The following is an 18,494-nucleotide window of genomic DNA, read 5'->3' as shown; positions in this document are numbered from 1 at the left end:
CTACTGCATGAATTAAGTTAATAAATTTACAAATATTGTCTGTTGTGCGTCTTTTTTTGATAAATCCAGTTTGGTCTAAATTTACCATTTTCGGTACCTGTTCTGCTAATCTGTTCGCTAATAGTTTAGCTATTATCTTATAATCTGTGTTTAGCAAAGATATTGGTCTATATGACGCTGGTGAGAGTGGATCTTTCCCTTGTTTTAGTATCACTGTAATTATTGCTGTTTTACATGAATCTGGTAAGTTTTGTGTCTCATCAATCTGGTTGATTACATCCAGGAGGGGCGGTATTATTAGGTCTTTAAATGTTTTGTAGAATTCTATTGGGAGTCCATCCTCTCCTGGTGTCTTATTATTTGGTAAATTTTTTATTATCTCTTGTATTTCTACTGTTCCAAATGGTTCTGTTAATTTATTTTGTTCCTCTATTTGTAGTTTTGGTAGTTCAATTTTAGTCAAAAATTCATCTATTTTCCCTTCTTTCCCTTCGTTTTCGGTTCGGTATAATTGTTCATAGAATTCTCTGAAGTTTTCCTTAATTTCTTTTGGATTATATGTAATTTGTTTGTCTTTTTTCCTTGTTGCCAATACCGTTTTCTTAGTTTGCTCTGTCTTAAGCTGCCATGCTAGGATTTTGTGTGTTTTTTCCCCTAGTTCATAATATTTCTGTTTTGTCTTCATTATATTCTTCTCCACCTTATATGTTTGTAATGTTTCATATTTTATTTTTTTATCCGCCAATTCTCTTCTTTTGGTTGTATCTTCCTTTATTGCTAATTTTTTTTCTATGTTTATTATTTCCCTTTCCAACTGCTCTGTTTCCTGATTATAGTCCTTCTTCATCTTGGTTGCATAACTTATTATTTGCCCTCTAATGAATGCTTTCATTGCGTCCCATAGTATAAACTTATCTTCCACTGATTCCGTATTTACTTCAAAGTACATTTTTAATTGTTTTTCAATAAATTCTCTAAAATCCTGTCTTTTAAGTAGCATGGGGTTTAATCTCCATCTATACATTCTTGGAGGGATGTCTTCTAGCTCTATTGCCAATAACAGGGGTGAGTGGTCCGATAATAGTCTAGCTTTATATTCCGTTTTCCTAACTCTCCCTTGTATGTGGGCTGATAACAGGAATAGGTCTATCCTTGAGTATGTTTTATGTCTAGTCGAGTAGTATGAGTATTCCTTTTCTTTTGGGTTTTGTTTCCTCCATATGTCCACAAGTTTCATTTCTTGCATTGATTTAATTATAAATTTGGTTACTTTGTTCTTCCTGTTAATTTTTTTCCCCGTTTTATCCATATTTGGATCCAAATTCAGATTGAAATCCCCTCCTATTAGTATGTTCCCTTGCGTATTAGCTACCTTCAAAAAGATATCTTGCATAAACTTTTGATCTTCTTCGTTAGGTGAATATATATTAAGTAGATTCCAAAGCTCTGAATATATCTGACATTTTATCATAACATATCTCCCTGCTGGATCTATTATTTCCTCTTCTATTTTAAATGGCACATTTTTGCTAATTAATATAGCCACTCCTCTTGCTTTTGAATTATACGATGCTGCTGTTACATGTCCTACCCAATCTCTCTTTAATTTCTTGTGCTCCAATTCAGTTAAATGTGTTTCTTGGACAAATGCTATATCTATTTTTTCCTTTTTCAGTAAATTTAGTAGTTTCTTCCTTTTAATTTGGTTATGTATTCCATTAATATTTAGAGTCATATAGTTCAGCGTAGCCATTTTATATTTTGTTTATCTTCTCTTTCCGTTTTTCCATCATTACCTTTCCTCCTTTTCCATTTCTGTTTTCTTATTTTCAACTCTTTACCAGACAACATTCCTACAACATCCAACATTTTCCTTATTCTCCTATTTCTATCTTCTTTATCCCCAATCTCCCCTTCCCCTCCTGAGTTGCCCTTTATCCCTTGTCGGACAACCACATCTCCCCTCTCCATTTGGATTTGCGAATCCACTCGCAAGCGTCAACTGATTTTGCAGTGACCGCTCTTTTCCCCCCACCCAGCCCCCCCCAGAAAAGATTTCGTTTTTTATATGTCACAAAGGTCACTCTTTTAGTTCCCTCCTTATTCTCTCTATTCCCTTACCTTCCCTTATTAATTCTTGTCTATACTTTCTATGTTTTCCTCTAATTACAGATACTTTCATATATGCCCGTTGTCTCTATTCACTCTTATACCTCTTTACCCGCATACATATCAATCGTGGTCATTTTTACCCTCCTTACCCGTCTTCATCCCTCAGTCTATTTTTGTCTTTACCCACATACATATCAATCGTGATAATTTTTGCTCTCATTACCCGTCTTCATCCCTCAGTCTATTTTTGTAATTGTTCTGCAAATTTTCGTGCTTCTTCTGGATCCGAGAATAGTCTGTTTTGTTGTCCTGGAATAAATATTTTCAATACCGCAGGATGCTTCAGTGTAAATTTATATCCTTTCTTCCATAAAATCGCTTTTGCTGCATTGAACTCTTTTCTCTTCTTTAGGAGTTCAAAGCTTATATCTGGATAAATGAAGATTTTTTGCCCTTTATACTCCAGTGGTTTGTTGCCCTCTCTTACTTTTTCCATTGTCTTCTCCAGCACCTTTTCTCTTGTAGTATATCTTAGGAATTTTACTACAATAGATCTTGGTTTTTGTTGTGGTTGTGGTTTAGGGGCCAATGCTCTATGTGCCCTTTCTATTTCCATTTCTTGCTGTAGTTCTGGACATCCTAGGGCCTTAGGGATCCATTCTTTTATAAACTCCCTCATATTCTTGCCTTCTACATCTTCCTTAAGGCCCACTATCTTTATGTTATTTCTTCTGTTATAATTTTCCATTATATCTATTTTTTGGGCTAGTAATTCTTGTGTCTCTTTAGTTTTTTTATTAGATTCCTCCAATTTCTTTTTTAAGTCTTCTACCTCCATTTCTGCTGCTATTGCCCGTTCTTCCATCTTGTCCATTTTTTTCCCCATTTCTGTTAAGGTCATATCCATTTTATTTATTTTCTTTTCTGTGTTGTTTATTCTTCTTCTTAAATCATTGAATTCCTGTGTTTGCCATTCTTTAAATGACTCCATGTATCCTCTAACAAGAGCAAGTACCTCCTTTACCTTGCCTATCTTTTCTTCTTCTATTTCCCTGTACTCTTCCTCTTCCTCTTCTTCTTCCTCTAGGTTGACCATCTGTTGTTTCTTTGCTGCCCTTTCCTCCTCTTCTTTCTTGTTTCCATTGTCTTCTGTGGTGTCTTCTTGCTGCAGGTGTTCTGCAGCTGTCGTTGCCGGCTGTGGAGATCGACTCCCCAGCTGGTCCCCCCTCCCGTCGGTGTGTTTTTTTGTATGCGCATCGCGCATGCGCGAGGAGTCGCGCATGCGCGGTTGCGCACTTTTACTCGGCTCTGTGAGCCATTGTTGTAGTTCTCTTTCTACCGACCTGAGGTAGTGGGGTCTTCTCTCCACAGCGGGCCTCTTCGGACAGGTAAGGCCTTCACCTTTTTCCTCCGTTGTCTTCTCTTCCTCTCTTCTTTCCGTTGATTTTGATTTTTCTCCTTTTGTCTCCATCTTCTTTCCACCTTTATATTCACTTTTCTTTAACTTGTATTTCTGTGCCTTTGTATTTTCTCTCGTTTTTCCCGACTTTTCTGGAGAGGGCTGGAGTTCACCGTCCGGCCACTACTCCATCACGTGACTCCTCCCACATCTGAATGATTCATTGATGCAAAATAAATTGGTCTCTTTTGTGTACAGCATGTATTTGTGCACCAATCTGAGTTGGGCTATTCTCCAGTATATCCTCTAAACTCTGTGCCATGGATGAAGAAACTCAGCTGGCCACACAGCATTGTTTGGAAGTTGAGGGTAGCCAATATTTCGGGCTTTGGCTCTAAATCCGGTATAAAGAAAAACAGGCAGGTGCTTGAATTAAAAAATAAAAAGTGTTGCAGGGGAGAAGAGGAAGGGACAAGTGAAGGAACATAATCTTAGAGATAATTGGTGGACACAGGTGGGAGGATAGAAGAGAAGGAAGTTGAGAAGTGATTGGGGCAGAGAGTCAGGGGATAGCCAGGTTTTAATGTTCAGAACTCCCGATGCCCTGACTTCGAACCCTCACCTCAGCCTATCGCCCACCAGAGCTCCCGACGCCCCGACTCCAAATCCTCCCCTCAGCCTACTAAACACCAGAGCTCTCAACGCCCAACTCTGAACCCTCCCCTCAGCCTACCTGAACTGTGGGCTATAATTTGTATCTAATGAATTCAGTTTTTAAATAAAACATTTTACTCACAGCTCTCTGCATGTACTTTGAACATAAATTGCTTATTTCACAGTGATTAATACATGCACGACATTCAAACCCGATCCTTGCATGCGCGCGACATGCTATTCCTGATTCATGCCAGCTAATAGCTGAAGGGCTGAATGTGCCCAATCAGCAGGGAGCTTAGACTATTGACACCCAATTGACTGAAGGCACACAAGGAGACAACAGATGCTGTGGTTTGAAGCTGAACACAATCTGCAAGAGAAACTCAGCGGGAGAAAAAGAACAGTTGACATTTCAGGTTTGGCTCCAATCGATGACAGATCTGAAAAACTATTTGTTACCAATCAGTGATTGCTATAACCAATTTGTTATCGGGCTCCCCTCCCTTCCGGGCCCCTAAGCTAATGGTTAATCTGCCATTGGTGAGCACACAGTTCAAAGAGGTGCCATGTTTGAACAAATGTGCTCAGGCGGAGCAGTTGCTCCCCTGCCCTCAGCCCCCCCCCCCCCTGCCTTCCCTAGCTACACCATTGGAGAAGGCAGCTCTGACAGGAGAGGGAAGGGGTGGGGAGTGGGAGGAAAAGAGGCGAAGGGATGGGGAAAGAGACACGCGGTGGGAGAGGGTTAGTGGAAATTGGAGAAGTCAATGTTAATGTCGTCTGGTGACAAAGTGCCCAGACTGAATGTAAGGTGTTGTTCCACCAATTTGCCGGTAGCCTCAGTTTGGCAGTGTATGAGACCATGGACAGACATGTCTAGAATTAGAATCAGAATTTATTTTCATTGTGAGTGTGGCATTGGTGTATGGACTTCCTTGTTTAACACTATGCCATTAATATTTGGTCTACTTTAAATTGCTTTTAGAAATCTATTTTGTAATGTGCAACATTGCATTTAATTGAATTTATTTTGCTGAATAGAATGAAAGAGAGAAATCCATGACAAACTTTCAGATTGTCCACCTGTGCAGTGACCTTTGCCTCCACCTTCAAAAGTCTAGATTGAAACTTTCAGCTGCAAGCTTATGAATTATGTATTCGCTGAGGCAGCACTGAAACTTTTATATCTGATCGTTTAGGCATGAAGTGTTTAGTTTGCACTAGTCATGCTCAGTCGGATCATAACCATGTCTGCATAAATTGAGATTCTTTCCTGAATGTGTGGCAGAGATAAAGCTTTAAAATAAAGAGAACTTGATTTTGAAAGCATGAATAAAATGATACATTAAAAGAGTGAGTTACTGAAGGTGGCAAAATGGTAAGAGTTGCCAAGCGTTTGTTATTGGCAAAATCTGCATGTTCAACAAGGAAAATTGAGCTGATTGACAGACGATTGTTCCATCAGGAGCTGCTGTCAGCCATTCGCTACTAGGATTTTCTCGTTCTTTTGCAAGCGCTTGGCTGAACTTGGAAGTCTTAAACGAGCTGGGGGTCAGGTGCCAGTACATCAGTCCTCCCATTTTGTCATTATTCAGCCCTGTGGTGAGGCTTTGACATCTAGGTGCTACTTTGCATCGATCCCCTCCTCTTCTACACAGGGAGGGCTGTGGCCACTGACACTGTGGAAAAGGTAAGTGAATTATTCACACGATTTTGGTATTCAAAGGTGATTTTGCTTTTTAAAAGACACAATTTTAAAGCTATCACAATAGTTTTGAAATGTTCCTGAAAGATGCCTTGTGTAAAAAAAATATACAAGTCTTTGACAAGAATAGCAGGGACAGGGCTCAGTGATACAACACTCAAGTCCTATTTGTTTTTCAGAGACCTCTACCCCTCATTAGACAGCTAATGAGGTGCGGAGGTTCAGCTTATTCATCCCCCATATCCAGTATAGCCAGGCATTATAGGTAGCGTCCAGCTAGCAGACTAGCTCCAACACATTTTGTGCTGCTAGCATCTGAACGGTACATTAATGCCGCTATCAATGTGCAAGTTAGCTGACAACTAGTTGTGAATCTCGAGAATTGGGCTTTCAAAAGAGAACATCATGCCTTTAACCTTTTGTGATTTTTCACATTGCTCCACTTAAACCTGAATTACCCATTAAACTCATCACAGAGTTGTGCAGTATTCAACATAATTACATTTTAACTGTATAATAGTACTGGTTGCCTTTGCAACTCCTGTACAGAAAGTGTAGTGTTAAAGGTATAAGCTCAATATGGCAGGCATAGTGCTTAAGTAACTGAATGACTCTTCAGAGATCTGATCCATTTGATCAAATTCATAAGGTATAGGAGGAGGTCAGCCATTTGGCCCATCAAGTCCATTCTCCCATTCCATCATGAGCTGATCCACTCTTGCACTCAGCTCCACTATCCTGCATTCTCCGCATAACTTTTGACACCCTGACTGTTCAGATAGCTATCAATCAATAGGGGATTTAAATTTCTAGAATCTAAAAACCTAATGGTTCTGTTTAACTGTTTATGATACTTTCCATTCCTGATAGATTTTATATTTGAATTTAAATCCCCATTAATTGATACCCTGACTATTCAGATAGCTATCAAACGTTATGAAGAGAAGGCAGGGTTGTGGGGCTGAGTGGGAGAATGGATCAGCTCACAGACAGACAGGCGCACAGTCATGCACACACACAGACAGGCAGACGCGCTCAGCCACGCGGACAGACGTAGATACGGACAGACACATGCACACACACACAAACAGACAGAAAGACGCAGAGAGCGACAGACGCACAGAACCATTTGGACAAGGAGAATATATATTGCCTGTTCTTGAAATGGCATATGTGTTCATCTTAACCCACCAATGTGGCTGATTGCTGACTCACTTCAGGGCAGTTAGAAATGTTCAGTAAATGTCAGCCTTACCAACAATCTCTGTATTCTATGTAAAATGAATATAAATCTTGGAAAAGATTGTGCATTACTTTGAAAGAACAAATTTCAAACTTGAGTTATTCTGTATCTTCTTGTTTATCTATTTCTGAGGTTTTTGAAAACTTTTTTTGCCATGTTTCCACAGTTTTATTAGCAATTTTTTAATCAAACTAGTTACGGTTAAATAATTAACAAATCATCTAAAACTTAATAATTCTCATTGTTCACCAAGTCACAGATGCCTTATTGTTCTCCATTCTTTCAACTTGCAGCTCCTGAGAAATTATCTATCTTATATTTCAACATTGAAAAAGAAATGGCTGTTCAGTAATCTTCAGGGTGTAGCAAATTACTACAACTTGTAGATGTGTCTAAAGACCACAAACAAATCTTGATCTTCTGATCTTGCCTTGGGTAAGATTGGTGGCAGCAAGTAGGTGTAAGAGAGCACAGCCCTGAATATTATAAGAACATAAGAAATAGGGGAGCACAAGTTTTCTATCTGGCCCTTTGAGCCTGCTTTGCAGCTAAATAAAGTCATGGGTGATCCAGCTGTTGAGAGCGCCACTGATCTGACTTTTCCTCATTATTTTTTAATTTCCTCCATGTGAAAATCTGTGTCAAAATATATTTAATGAGGAAGGCTCCACTGATTTCTTGGGCAGAAAATTCTTCTGATTCACTATTGTCTGGGAAAAATAATTCCCCCTCATCTCCATCCTCATCTACTCTTCCAAACCTTGAAGTTATATCCTGTAATTCTCGTCTTACCGACCAGTGAAAATAACTTTCCTGTCTTGATCTTATCTATCCCTTTCATAATTTTATCTTTCAATAAGATTCCCAGAGAGCATTGTGCCAGGTGACTCAATCTATCCTCAAAGGCTAATCCCTTCATCTTCAGAATAAACCTGGCGAACAGCCAGGTAAGGATACCAGAACTGCATGCAGTACTCTATGTACAGCTTCACCAGTACCTGGCACAGTTGCAGCTGAATCTCCCTGCTCTTAAATTCAATTTTTTTAACAATATCAGCCAACATTCCATTTGCCTTCTTCGTTACATGTGGCATCTGCAAACCAAACTTCATGCACAAGCACTCCCAAGTCTCAGCACAACATCAAGCTGCAATATTTTAGCATTTAGATAATCTGTTTTTTTTTTTAAATATAGTAGATCAAATGACTCAATCATCCAGTGACAATGTTCTTTTTATTGTCACTACATTATTGAATTGTGTGTGTTTCATGGCAACTGGATTGTTTTTTTTTGGATGGGGTCAGTGTGGATGAAAATTGAGATGTAACTATTCCAGCATTTGCAGAACATAAGTTGGATGGTACCAGGGTCACAGTCAAAGTAAATTGAACAATTTCCTTGGTGTCTGTTTCTCTGAATATGTGCATCTGTCAGGACTTGAGATGGAACTACAATTGCAAAGCAACTGTACCTGGGCTAGTTCCATTGGGGTTTTAATCAGAGAGCAGAGAAGTTGCTGCTTGACATTTTGAATTGAGGTCGTGGCATTTTGATTTGATGCTGTATCTTCACACGACTGTTCTGAAACTGAATGTTTGGAGCAAGTGGTCTAAAAATTGAGTGGTGCGGTTTGTTTTGATACTCTTGATTGCCTTTTTCCTTGTATGTCTTCACAAACTCCACTGAATCCTTGATAGGACAAGTCATTCTCCTGCACCAAGTGCCAGACAAGAATGATAATCGAACGATTGAACTTTTAAAATGCTCAATCTTGCTGTTAGAAATATCTGTAAAAGAAAACGACAAACGAGAAAAAAATTAAAAGGAAAAGATTAAAAGAAAAAGAATCTTGACTTTGGTTCAGTGATCGACAAATCTGCCAAGAATATACTCCCTAAGGGCCATGAGTAAAATGGTATCTTTTTTTGTTGTTTTGGCTTATTTCTTTTTAAATTGTGTGTATGTGTATTTTTAAAAAAATACTGTATATATACACACACACACACACACACACACACACACACATATATTTTATAACACTTTGCCCGTCTGGGAGCTGTTTTTTGCCTTCTGAATCTTGTTAGTTTTTATGAGCAAGCTGGATAACTTGAAGTAGGAGCAGGCCATTCATGGCAGTTCCCTGATCCTCTTTCTCAGAAATACATTTCTTTTTCTTTCTAAGATTTGATTTTTGTATTTTTTTCAATCTTTTTATCAATATTATAGGTCAAGAAGGGAAAAAAATATTACTATATTACATCATATGATATAACATATTGCACTACACCACAATGAATGAATATGTTCAGCATTATACTTCTGCTGTCCTCACTCTACTACTTGATGCCATTTGTGACTAGAAATCTATTTCCTCTTGGAGAATATTCTATGTCAGCACTGCATCCTGTGGTTGAGACTTCCATAGGTTCACTAATCTGTCTGCTTTTTTGAGCCCTAATGGACTTGACCTGTATCCTGAGATTGTAACTCCTGGGTCTAGACATTCCACTGAGGGAAATCACCCTCCCTTCATCCACTCTATTAATTGTTTACATTTTTGTCGTATTGATTTCATTTTTCTTTAAAACTGCTCATTTTGGTAGATGAAGCATGCTGTATTTGTTAATGAATAAGCTATCAAAATTTGCCTGTTCATCTCCTCTTTACACCTCATTAAATTTGAATTTTGAAAGTACTGCCCGAGAATCCAGAAAATCCGGACCTACCCCAACCCGAGCAGTGTGGATTTTAGAACTTTTAATGTATTTAAGTGCACATAATTGTAAAGAGGGTAAATGCTTTTCTTAAAGACACCAATGCTGTTCTCATCTTGTTTTTCAGATGTTTCCTGGCTGAACTGGTGCCTGACTGCATCGTGCATGTTCAGTCTTATTCTTATTCTGCTGTTCAAGGAATCTTATGACAGACTCTACCTCGACGTTCTTGTCTCTGTTTGACTTTTGGGGAGACAGAGGAAGTGGGTAGATTTTAAATCCTGTTACAATTGCACACTTGTTAGGAATTGCACTTTTTTTCCCCCCAAAAAAATGAACAGAGTAACTTGGACCTATAGCTTTTGCCACTGGTGGTTCTTTTTAATTCAAACTTGATGTCAGAAATTAGAATCGCTCTTAATATTGTGAGACTGGAGATGTGGGTGAAACAATAAGCCAATATGTGTTCTGTTTTAACTGTTTTAAGAATGTAACTGCTTTGGTTCTGATTATGCAATTGACACAAACTTGCAAATGGTGATCTGCAGTTGAAAATTGTAAGTAGGCAAATCTAGATGGAAACGGCAGCTGAATTCTTGTGCTTTTGATTTTATAATGGTAAATATGCCATTCTTGAGGCTGAACAAAGTAATGATGAAGAATTATTATTTAAAACAATTGATATGCAACAGTTGGTGCTACTTGTAATATCAGGTCTGTCCTTCCTGGTGTCAGTTCAAGCAGAACTTCCTGGCAACTCGACAAGATGGGTCAAGTCTGAATTATTATACCATCTTGACCTGTCATTAGATGGCCATTTTGGATGCAAGATGACTACAGATTGCTCTATACTGGAATTGCCAATGGGAGATGTTGGTAAAGCACTGAATGCTAAGTAACAGTTGCTATTTATACTGGTAATTATCTCGAGAGGTTTCAGCATCCAGCCAATGTTCACTGGAGCATCACTTCAAACCTTGCATGGGCCTTTATTTTCTCAGTCGGTTGTGGTTGTCACAAGCGACACTGATGGCCTGAAGCTGCTGAGGGGAAAATTCCGTTTGCACAAAAGCATTCAAGATGCAGGGAGACCAATACACAAGCCAAAAGCCCTGCACGTGTTCCTTCACTTCCCTTTGTGTCAAGATTCTGCAACCACTTGGAAACGAATCGAGTTCTTGCCTTCACTATTTATAATTACCACTGTTTATAATTATCTCACTTCCCTGTAACCTAAAGATCTAACTGAATATTTTGATGCTTTTTTTTGGGCAGTTGCTGTTTTTCCCCAACAATAGTCTCTTTGGGCAAGTATTCTCTCGGTCAAACCATTAATTCAGTGCAATTTTGCTTCTACCACGTTGACTTGAATGTTTTCTTATGCGACTGATAAAAAGCTCAGTGAATGACGAGGGATAGAGTTTGTCCTTAACAAGGCGATACCGATCGCATCCAGATTGGAACTACAGATTGACACTGGCCGGAGAGGTTCACAAGTTTGCAGCATCTGTTGTTTACAGAGTTAGAATGTCAGGTGCTGCTATTATAAGTGTGAGATTAGTCAAAAGTGTATACTAACAAGAACTTTAATTCCTTTGATATTTTTCTTTGTGTTGATTACCTGTTTAGATAAAACAGGATGTGATTTGCAAACAATATACTGCAAAGGAAGGTAATATTTTTCCTTAATTTTTCTTCAGTAACAACAACATTGTACATTATTGTGGTTGTTCTGCTTTCCTATCTCCTTATTAATAAAAGTACACTTCCATGTTATCTTTTTTTTATGTCAAGGGCCTGCCTTCAACTTCTAGTGAAAATAATTCCCTGCTCTCCACCCCATCCACCTCCACCACAAGATTACAGAGATTACCTTTAATCCACTGCTTTGTCACTAAATATAACGTAGGTGATTAAAATGACTGACATGGAGAGAGTTTCAGTCAAGCAATTCCTTTTTGCCTTGCGTGGTATATATGCTACCCTTCCCCACTATATATATAGTAGAATGTACTAGGAATTGCAAAAAGTAGCATTTTTTATGAATGAAATTCTAGTCTTTCCCAATACAGGTAGTCCTCAATTTACAACCATAATTGGGACTGAGGGATTGGTCATAAGTCAGATTTCCATATCTTAACAAGGTGTTAAAGCAATTTTTCAAAACAATTTCAGCAAATGAACCTTTAATGAAGAATCTCGGCATATGTACATTTTTTAAAAATTCAGTGATATGTGTGGGTGGACGTAACTCGTGTAGGTTGCAAGTTGAAGACTACCTGTTCAACGTTACTAAGCATTTCCAAACATTAATGACTAATGGACTTTTGCCGTGCTGTCTGCAGGTGGATACTATTGCATAATTGTGTCTTAAATTACAATCTTAACTATTTTTAAATATTGTGTCCTGAAAATGAAGTTGCATTAAATATTAACATTTGCTGGAGCAGCAGCAGGCTAGATTTTCCAAGCTATAATATTTGTAAAATAGCCTGCATTTTTGTTTTAATTGTTGCACAACATTCTGTATCTTTCACTGAAGAATTACCATGTATCTTTTCTGTGTGTGCGTGTCCTACAGGCACATCCCAATTAAAGTTTTCAAAATGTGACTGTAAATAAAGTGTGTGGAAACTGGAAGAAACTTGTGGAATTATGAAAGTTGCAGTTAATTGAATTGTTTATTGTTGTACTTACCATATATCTCGTGTAATAGTTGACCCCCCCAACGTATTTTTGACCCCCAACTACCTACCCATCCGAGCTCACAACAACTTGACTGCGAGCCCTCACCTTAGCCGCTGCCCATCCAAGCTCCCAACCGCCCATCCATCCAAGCTCTCAATGCCCCAACCAAGGACCCTTGCCCCACACTCTCTTAGACTCTGGCCGCCTGCCCATTCGAACACTCCACATCTTGAATGATGCAGGTACATTCCGTGGTCAAAACTAGTAACCCCCCTTCCCAAATTTGACCCAAAATTGGTCCCCAAAATTCAACTATTACATGTGTATATACAGTACTTTTGAATTCTTGTGTGAATTTTATTCCCTCAAAAGTATAAACCATGTAAAGTTGACCCACCCCAAATTTGACCTGAAAAATTGGTCCAAAAAACCCAACTATGTGGTATTGTTTGTGTGTTGTGCAGGGAGTGTAATATAAAACAGAAGAGCAGGGTACAGTATGCAGCAAGTCAAGACTGCAGGGAATATTTATAGTGTTAAAAACACAAATTGCAATGTTTTGAGAAAAGTACAGGTACAATAGTGCAAGGATGTCATCTACCAATCAGAGGTCCATTTAAGAGTCTGATTACAGCAAAAAGAAGCTGTCCTTGAATCTGGAGGTATCATTTGCCAAACACGTGTATCCTCTGGCCTCTGGAAGGAAGGAAAACAGTCTGATCATTGTGGTAAAAACACAAAAATGCTGGAGGAAATGAGTCGGTCATGCAACATCAATAGGCAATAAAGATGGGTCTTTTAATATGCTGACTGTTTTCCAGAGACAGGGAGGTGTAGGAGGAGTCAGCGGAGGAGGGGATGGTTTTCATGATGGCCTGAGCTGCGTTCACAACTCTCTGTAGTTTCTTGCCGTCCTGGGCAGATCAATTGCTGCATCAAGCTGTGATGCATTCAGGCATGGTTCATCTGTAAAAATTGGCTAGGAGGCAACACTGAACCTAACCATTTAGTTTATCATTGAAGTCTTGAACAGTATTCAGGAAATAACTTTGTCACTGGCCATTTTAAATTGGTAGATGCACCTAAAAGTGTCTTTGGGGCAGGGGATTTTGGGATTGGCAAATGTTCCAGTCAAGGAATCCAGGACACGACTTGCAGTTCTGTTCTACTTTCCAATCTCTGACTCTCGAGGAAGGAGACTGGGAGAAATGGCATCTTTGTTCTGGTGCGAGTCACGCATTAATTGCACAATTAACTCAAACCCCAGATAAATCCTATACAGATTTGATGGGTGAAATATTGTGAACAATTCTTCAACTGAGGATTTTTATAGATTTGGCCTCCTTTGTATGGATTTTTGTATTTCTAATCTGTTTTAGTAGTATACAAACTTTCAAAGTGCAGAAAGTATAGTTAAAAGTTGAACTACTCTTGGAACTCTGACCAATGAAGGCAAGCATGCCATGCCATGTGCCTGTACTACTTATTTACTTCCATGGTTGCTTTCAGGGATATCTGATCGTAGATACCCATTTCCCTCTACTATGTTTTTAACATTCCCCAAATATTGGGCCTCCTAAAGTGCAGCACCTCTCACTTGCTCATATTAAAGTCTGTCTATTCCTCTGCCCTGATCTGTAATATCCCTCGCTGTCTCTTGATTTTAAGGCCTCTACACCTCACCTGGGAATCCCACATTTCCCCCACCCCCTCCCAAAGTGGAGCCAATAGAACATTCAAGTAATTTTTTTTTTGTTTTGTTTTCTTTTCACCTCACATTACCAATATTTTTATTTAGAAAAGAAGTAAACAAGAAACTAAAACTTGACTGTTTTACAGGGAAAGGGGCCCATGAACCTTTAGCTGGGACCTGGGGTGGGGTTGTGGTGCTGTTATATGTGGATTGTGGAGGAACCTTGTCTGGAACCTTGTGGATTGTGGAGCATCATGTGTCTTCCCTGTCTGAAACCTATTTGGAAGTCTCATCAACTGCCAATCAAGGTTGGACTTCAGCCACTCATTAGTGCACACCTTACAATTGGCTCATTGAAATGATTTAGTGTCATCGTTGGCCAGATGCCCAGATCAGAACGGTATAAACATCGATGTCACATTTCTTTCTCTCTGCCTTTTGCTCCATCCCGGACATCATTCCATGGCCAGGTCATTGCTGTGGACATCACTGGAGGAGTTGCAGGTAAGGTGTGCACTACCCTTGAGCTGCAATACATCACTACTTGAAGAGAGCTGCACTCCCATTGGTGCAGGGAATCAGGAAGGTGTTTGAAAATACCTGTCTTAAAGTGCAGGAGAGTGTGGTAAGGTAAGCAGCCACCAGATTTGGAGTCTCTGTGCCCAATGTGCCTGCTTGTACCATTATAGTTTTTGTATCGTACTGTGTAGAAGATGGGTGGTCACTGCTTCGAATCCATCCTGGGTCCGATGTGAATGTTTATATAGTTAGTAGTAGAGTAATTAAGTATCATTTGATGTCTTCCCCTGTTTGTCTCCCATAAGTTCAGCAAAATCGCCTTTGATTGTAACACGTGTCCAGACTCGTCTCTCTGAACCACCGAACTTGATATTTCCCAAACACAACAGGTTCATAGCCAAAAAAAGTTTGAGAATGGCTGCTCTACACTGTCCACAATTCCACCAATCTTAGTGCCACCTGCAAGTTGTTGAGTAAACCCCATGTTCCATCCGTCAGTTCACAGGTCTGTAGGTTAAGGCAAACCATCAGGTACTTTGAGAAGAGATTTGGTCTCCCATCAACCTTTTTAGCTACCATATTCCAGATCCCCATCATTCTTTTAGTAGAAATAAGAATTTCTCCATTCCACTTGCAATCTTGCTATCATTTGTCTCGAAATCTGCCCTGTAGTTACAGATGCTTGTAATGGTTGTGCACAATTTCTTGGGGGGGGGGGGGGGGGAGATGTGCTGATTAGCTATTGAAATAATCTTTTAAGGAGCAATGTCAGCATGAATTTATTAAGGAAAGATGATATCTGACCAATGAACTGATTTTGTTTGATGTTCTAAGGCGAGGCAATAAAATTAGTGAAACGGATGCAATCTATATGGATTTTAGCAAGATATTTAGCAAACTTCCAGATGTCAAACAAATCAGCAAAGTAAAGCCCTTAAGACTTGAGGGAAAAAATAGCAAACTAGATCCAAAATTACCTCGGAGGCAGGAAGTGAAAGGTAATGCTAAATTAGACTTTTAATAATTGAGCACACTTCAAATCAATTTCCCATTGGCATTCGGTGCTCCAAAGAAAGCTTCTCAAGACAAGCCAATGTTTCATCATAACTATATTTATCCATCACTGACAATATTTTGGAAGGTTTTTTTGAGAATCGCTATAATGCTATCATGTCTTTCCTTGATCAGAATTAGATGGTATCCAATGGTTTTCAAACATTTTTCCAGTCACATACTACCTTAAGTAATCTCTATGCCATAGGTACTCTGTGATTCTTCTTTGGCTTGGCTTCGCAGACGAAGATTTATGGAGGGGGTAAAATGTCCACGTCAGCTGCAGGCCCGTTTGTGGCTGACAAGTCCGATGCGGGACAGGCAGACACGGTTGCAGCGGTTGCAGGGGAAAATTGGTTGGTTGGGGTTGGGTGTTGGGTTTTTCCTCCTTTGCCTTTTGTCAGTGAGGTGGGCTCTGCGGTCTTCTTCAAAGGAGGTTGCTGCCCACCAAACTGTGAGGCACCAAGATGCACGGTTTGAGGCGATATCAGCCTACTGGCGGTGGTCAATGTGGCAGACACCAAGAGATTTCTTTAGGCAATCCTTGTACCTCTTCTTTGGTGCACCTCTGTCTCGGTGGCCAGTGGAGAGCTCGCCATATAACACGATCTTGGGAAGGCGATGGTCTTAAGGATTGCTTAAGGTGGTATGTAGATGGAAAGAAAAATTTGAAAACTACTGTTTTAATTGTACCTAATTGATTTGTTATGTGCACAATTTGATAACTCCAAAGGAAATGGGCCAATGACAATTTTTCTCTAGCAAAATATTTCAATAACATTTGGGTTTTTATCCGTGGTTCTCAACCTTTTTTCCACTCATGTACCACCTTAAGTAATCCCTTACTAATCATAGAACACCTATGTCATATGGATTACTTAAGGTGGTATGTGAGTCGAAGGAAAAAGTTTGAAAACCGCTGCACAAGTCTAATTATCTTCAGTTTATCTTTTACTTTATATTGGCCAAGACTTAAAATGTTAAAAAAAATGACTGTTTTATTAACTACCTTATCTATCTATCTCCTCAGCATCCTTCAGGTATCTGTATCAAGGTCTCTCTGCTTCTGTAAATCTCACCATCATGTACCTTTTTTGTTTCTTTCCCAAACACATTACCCCCATTTCTCTGGACTAAATTGTATTTAACTTTTTGCTGCTCACATGACCACCAATGTCTTCCTGTAGTCCAATCCTATCTTCCTCTCCATTACCTCTGACCAACTTTTTAATCATCTGCAGATTTCTTAATCATGCCTCCTACATCTTAATTCAAATCACTGCTTTGTGCCATTCAATGGGTTCTATTACAGAGCACTGCAAAGACCTCAACAATGAAGATGCTGTTTACATCTGGTACCGCAAGGATGGCAGACTCTTCAATCTGAGGCATCTGAAAGTTCACACCAAGACACAAGAGCAACTTGTCCATGAACTACTCTTTGCAGATGATGCTGCTTTAGTTGCCCATTCAGAGCCAGCTCTCCAGCGCATGACATCCTGTTTTGCGGAAGCTGCCAAAATGTTTGGCCTGGAAGTCAGCCTGAAGAAAACTGAGGTCCTCCATCAGCCAGCTCCCCACCATGACTGCCAGCACCCCCCCCCCCCCCCACCACATCTCTGTCAGGCACACAGAACTCAAAACGGTCAACCAGTTTACTTACCTCAGCTGCACCATTTCATCTGATGCAAGGATCGACAACGAGATAGACAACAGACTCGCCAAGGCAAATAGCGCCTTTGGAAGACTACACAAAAGAGTCTGGAAAAACAACCACCTGAAGAAACACACAAAGATCAACGTGTACAGACCCATTGTCATACCCACGCTCCTGTTCGGCTCCGAATCATGGGTCCTCTACTGGCATCACCTACGGCTCCTAGAACGCTTCCATCAGCACTGTCTCCGCTCCATCCTCAACATTCATTGGAGTGATTTCATCACCAACATCGAAGTACTCGAGCTGACAGAGTCTGCAAGCATCGAATCCATGCTGCTGAAGACCCAACCGCTGGGTGGGTCACGTCTCCAGAATGGAGGACCGTCGCCTTCCCAAGATCGTGTTATATGGCGAGCTCTCCACTGGCCACCGAGACAGAGGTGCACCAAAGAAGAGGTACAAGGATTGCTTAAAGAAATCTCTTGGTGCCTGCCACATTGACCACTGCCAGTGGGCTGATATTGCCTCAAACCGTGCATCTTGGCACCTCACAGTTCGACAGGCAGCAACCTCCTTTGAAGAAGACCGCAGAGCCCACCTCACTGACAAAAGACAAAGGAGGAAAAACACAACACCCAACCCCAACCAACCAATTTTCCCTTGCAACCGCTGCAACGAGCCTGCCTGTCCCGCATCGGACTTGTCAGTCACCAACGAGCCTGCAGCAGACGTGGACATACCTCTCCATAAATATACGTCCGTGAAACCAAGCCAAAGAAAAGAAGCAAAGCACATTGTATGCAGCCCTCCATTCACCAAGACCGTCTCTATCTTTTGCTTCCTAGCACTGAGTCAATTTTGAATCCAAACTGGTCACTTTTCATTGGCTTCTCTCAAGCTCTGTGACCATGTCAAAATCAGTTCTTGCCTTTCTAGTTTTATCTAATTAATACCTTTTGTTTGTTGGTCTAGATTCTTTCTTCCCCACCCCACCCCCTCCCATCCTTTCCCCTTCCTCTCCCCAATCTTCATTCAGACACCTGTCTGGTTATT

General features: G+C 40.0%; 1 protein-coding gene across 6 annotated transcripts in view; it reads left to right on the top strand.

Moving 5' to 3' along the window:
• Positions 1–18,494, top strand: part of slc49a4 (solute carrier family 49 member 4) — a 182,147-nt gene that overhangs the window by 100,792 nt on the left and 62,861 nt on the right. For 2 of the 6 annotated variants that reach the window (XM_069934799.1, XM_069934800.1), the window contains exon 9: positions 9,956–10,091. The exons of 2 other annotated variants lie outside the window; for them this stretch is intronic. In XM_069934799.1, coding sequence (XP_069790900.1) covers positions 9,956–10,071 — 116 coding nt within the window. In that variant the 3' untranslated portion in view covers positions 10,072–10,091. Of the gene's footprint in view, positions 1–9,955; positions 12,473–18,494 lie in introns of those variants that run through there. 2 more of the 6 variants (XM_069934803.1, XM_069934798.1) reach the window with 1 other exon arrangement.

Source organism: Narcine bancroftii, chromosome 4 (assembly GCF_036971445.1).
Source record: "Narcine bancroftii isolate sNarBan1 chromosome 4, sNarBan1.hap1, whole genome shotgun sequence".
Lineage (NCBI taxonomy): Eukaryota > Metazoa > Chordata > Chondrichthyes > Torpediniformes > Narcinidae > Narcine > Narcine bancroftii.
This window is presented reverse-complemented; position numbering and strand designations above follow the sequence as displayed.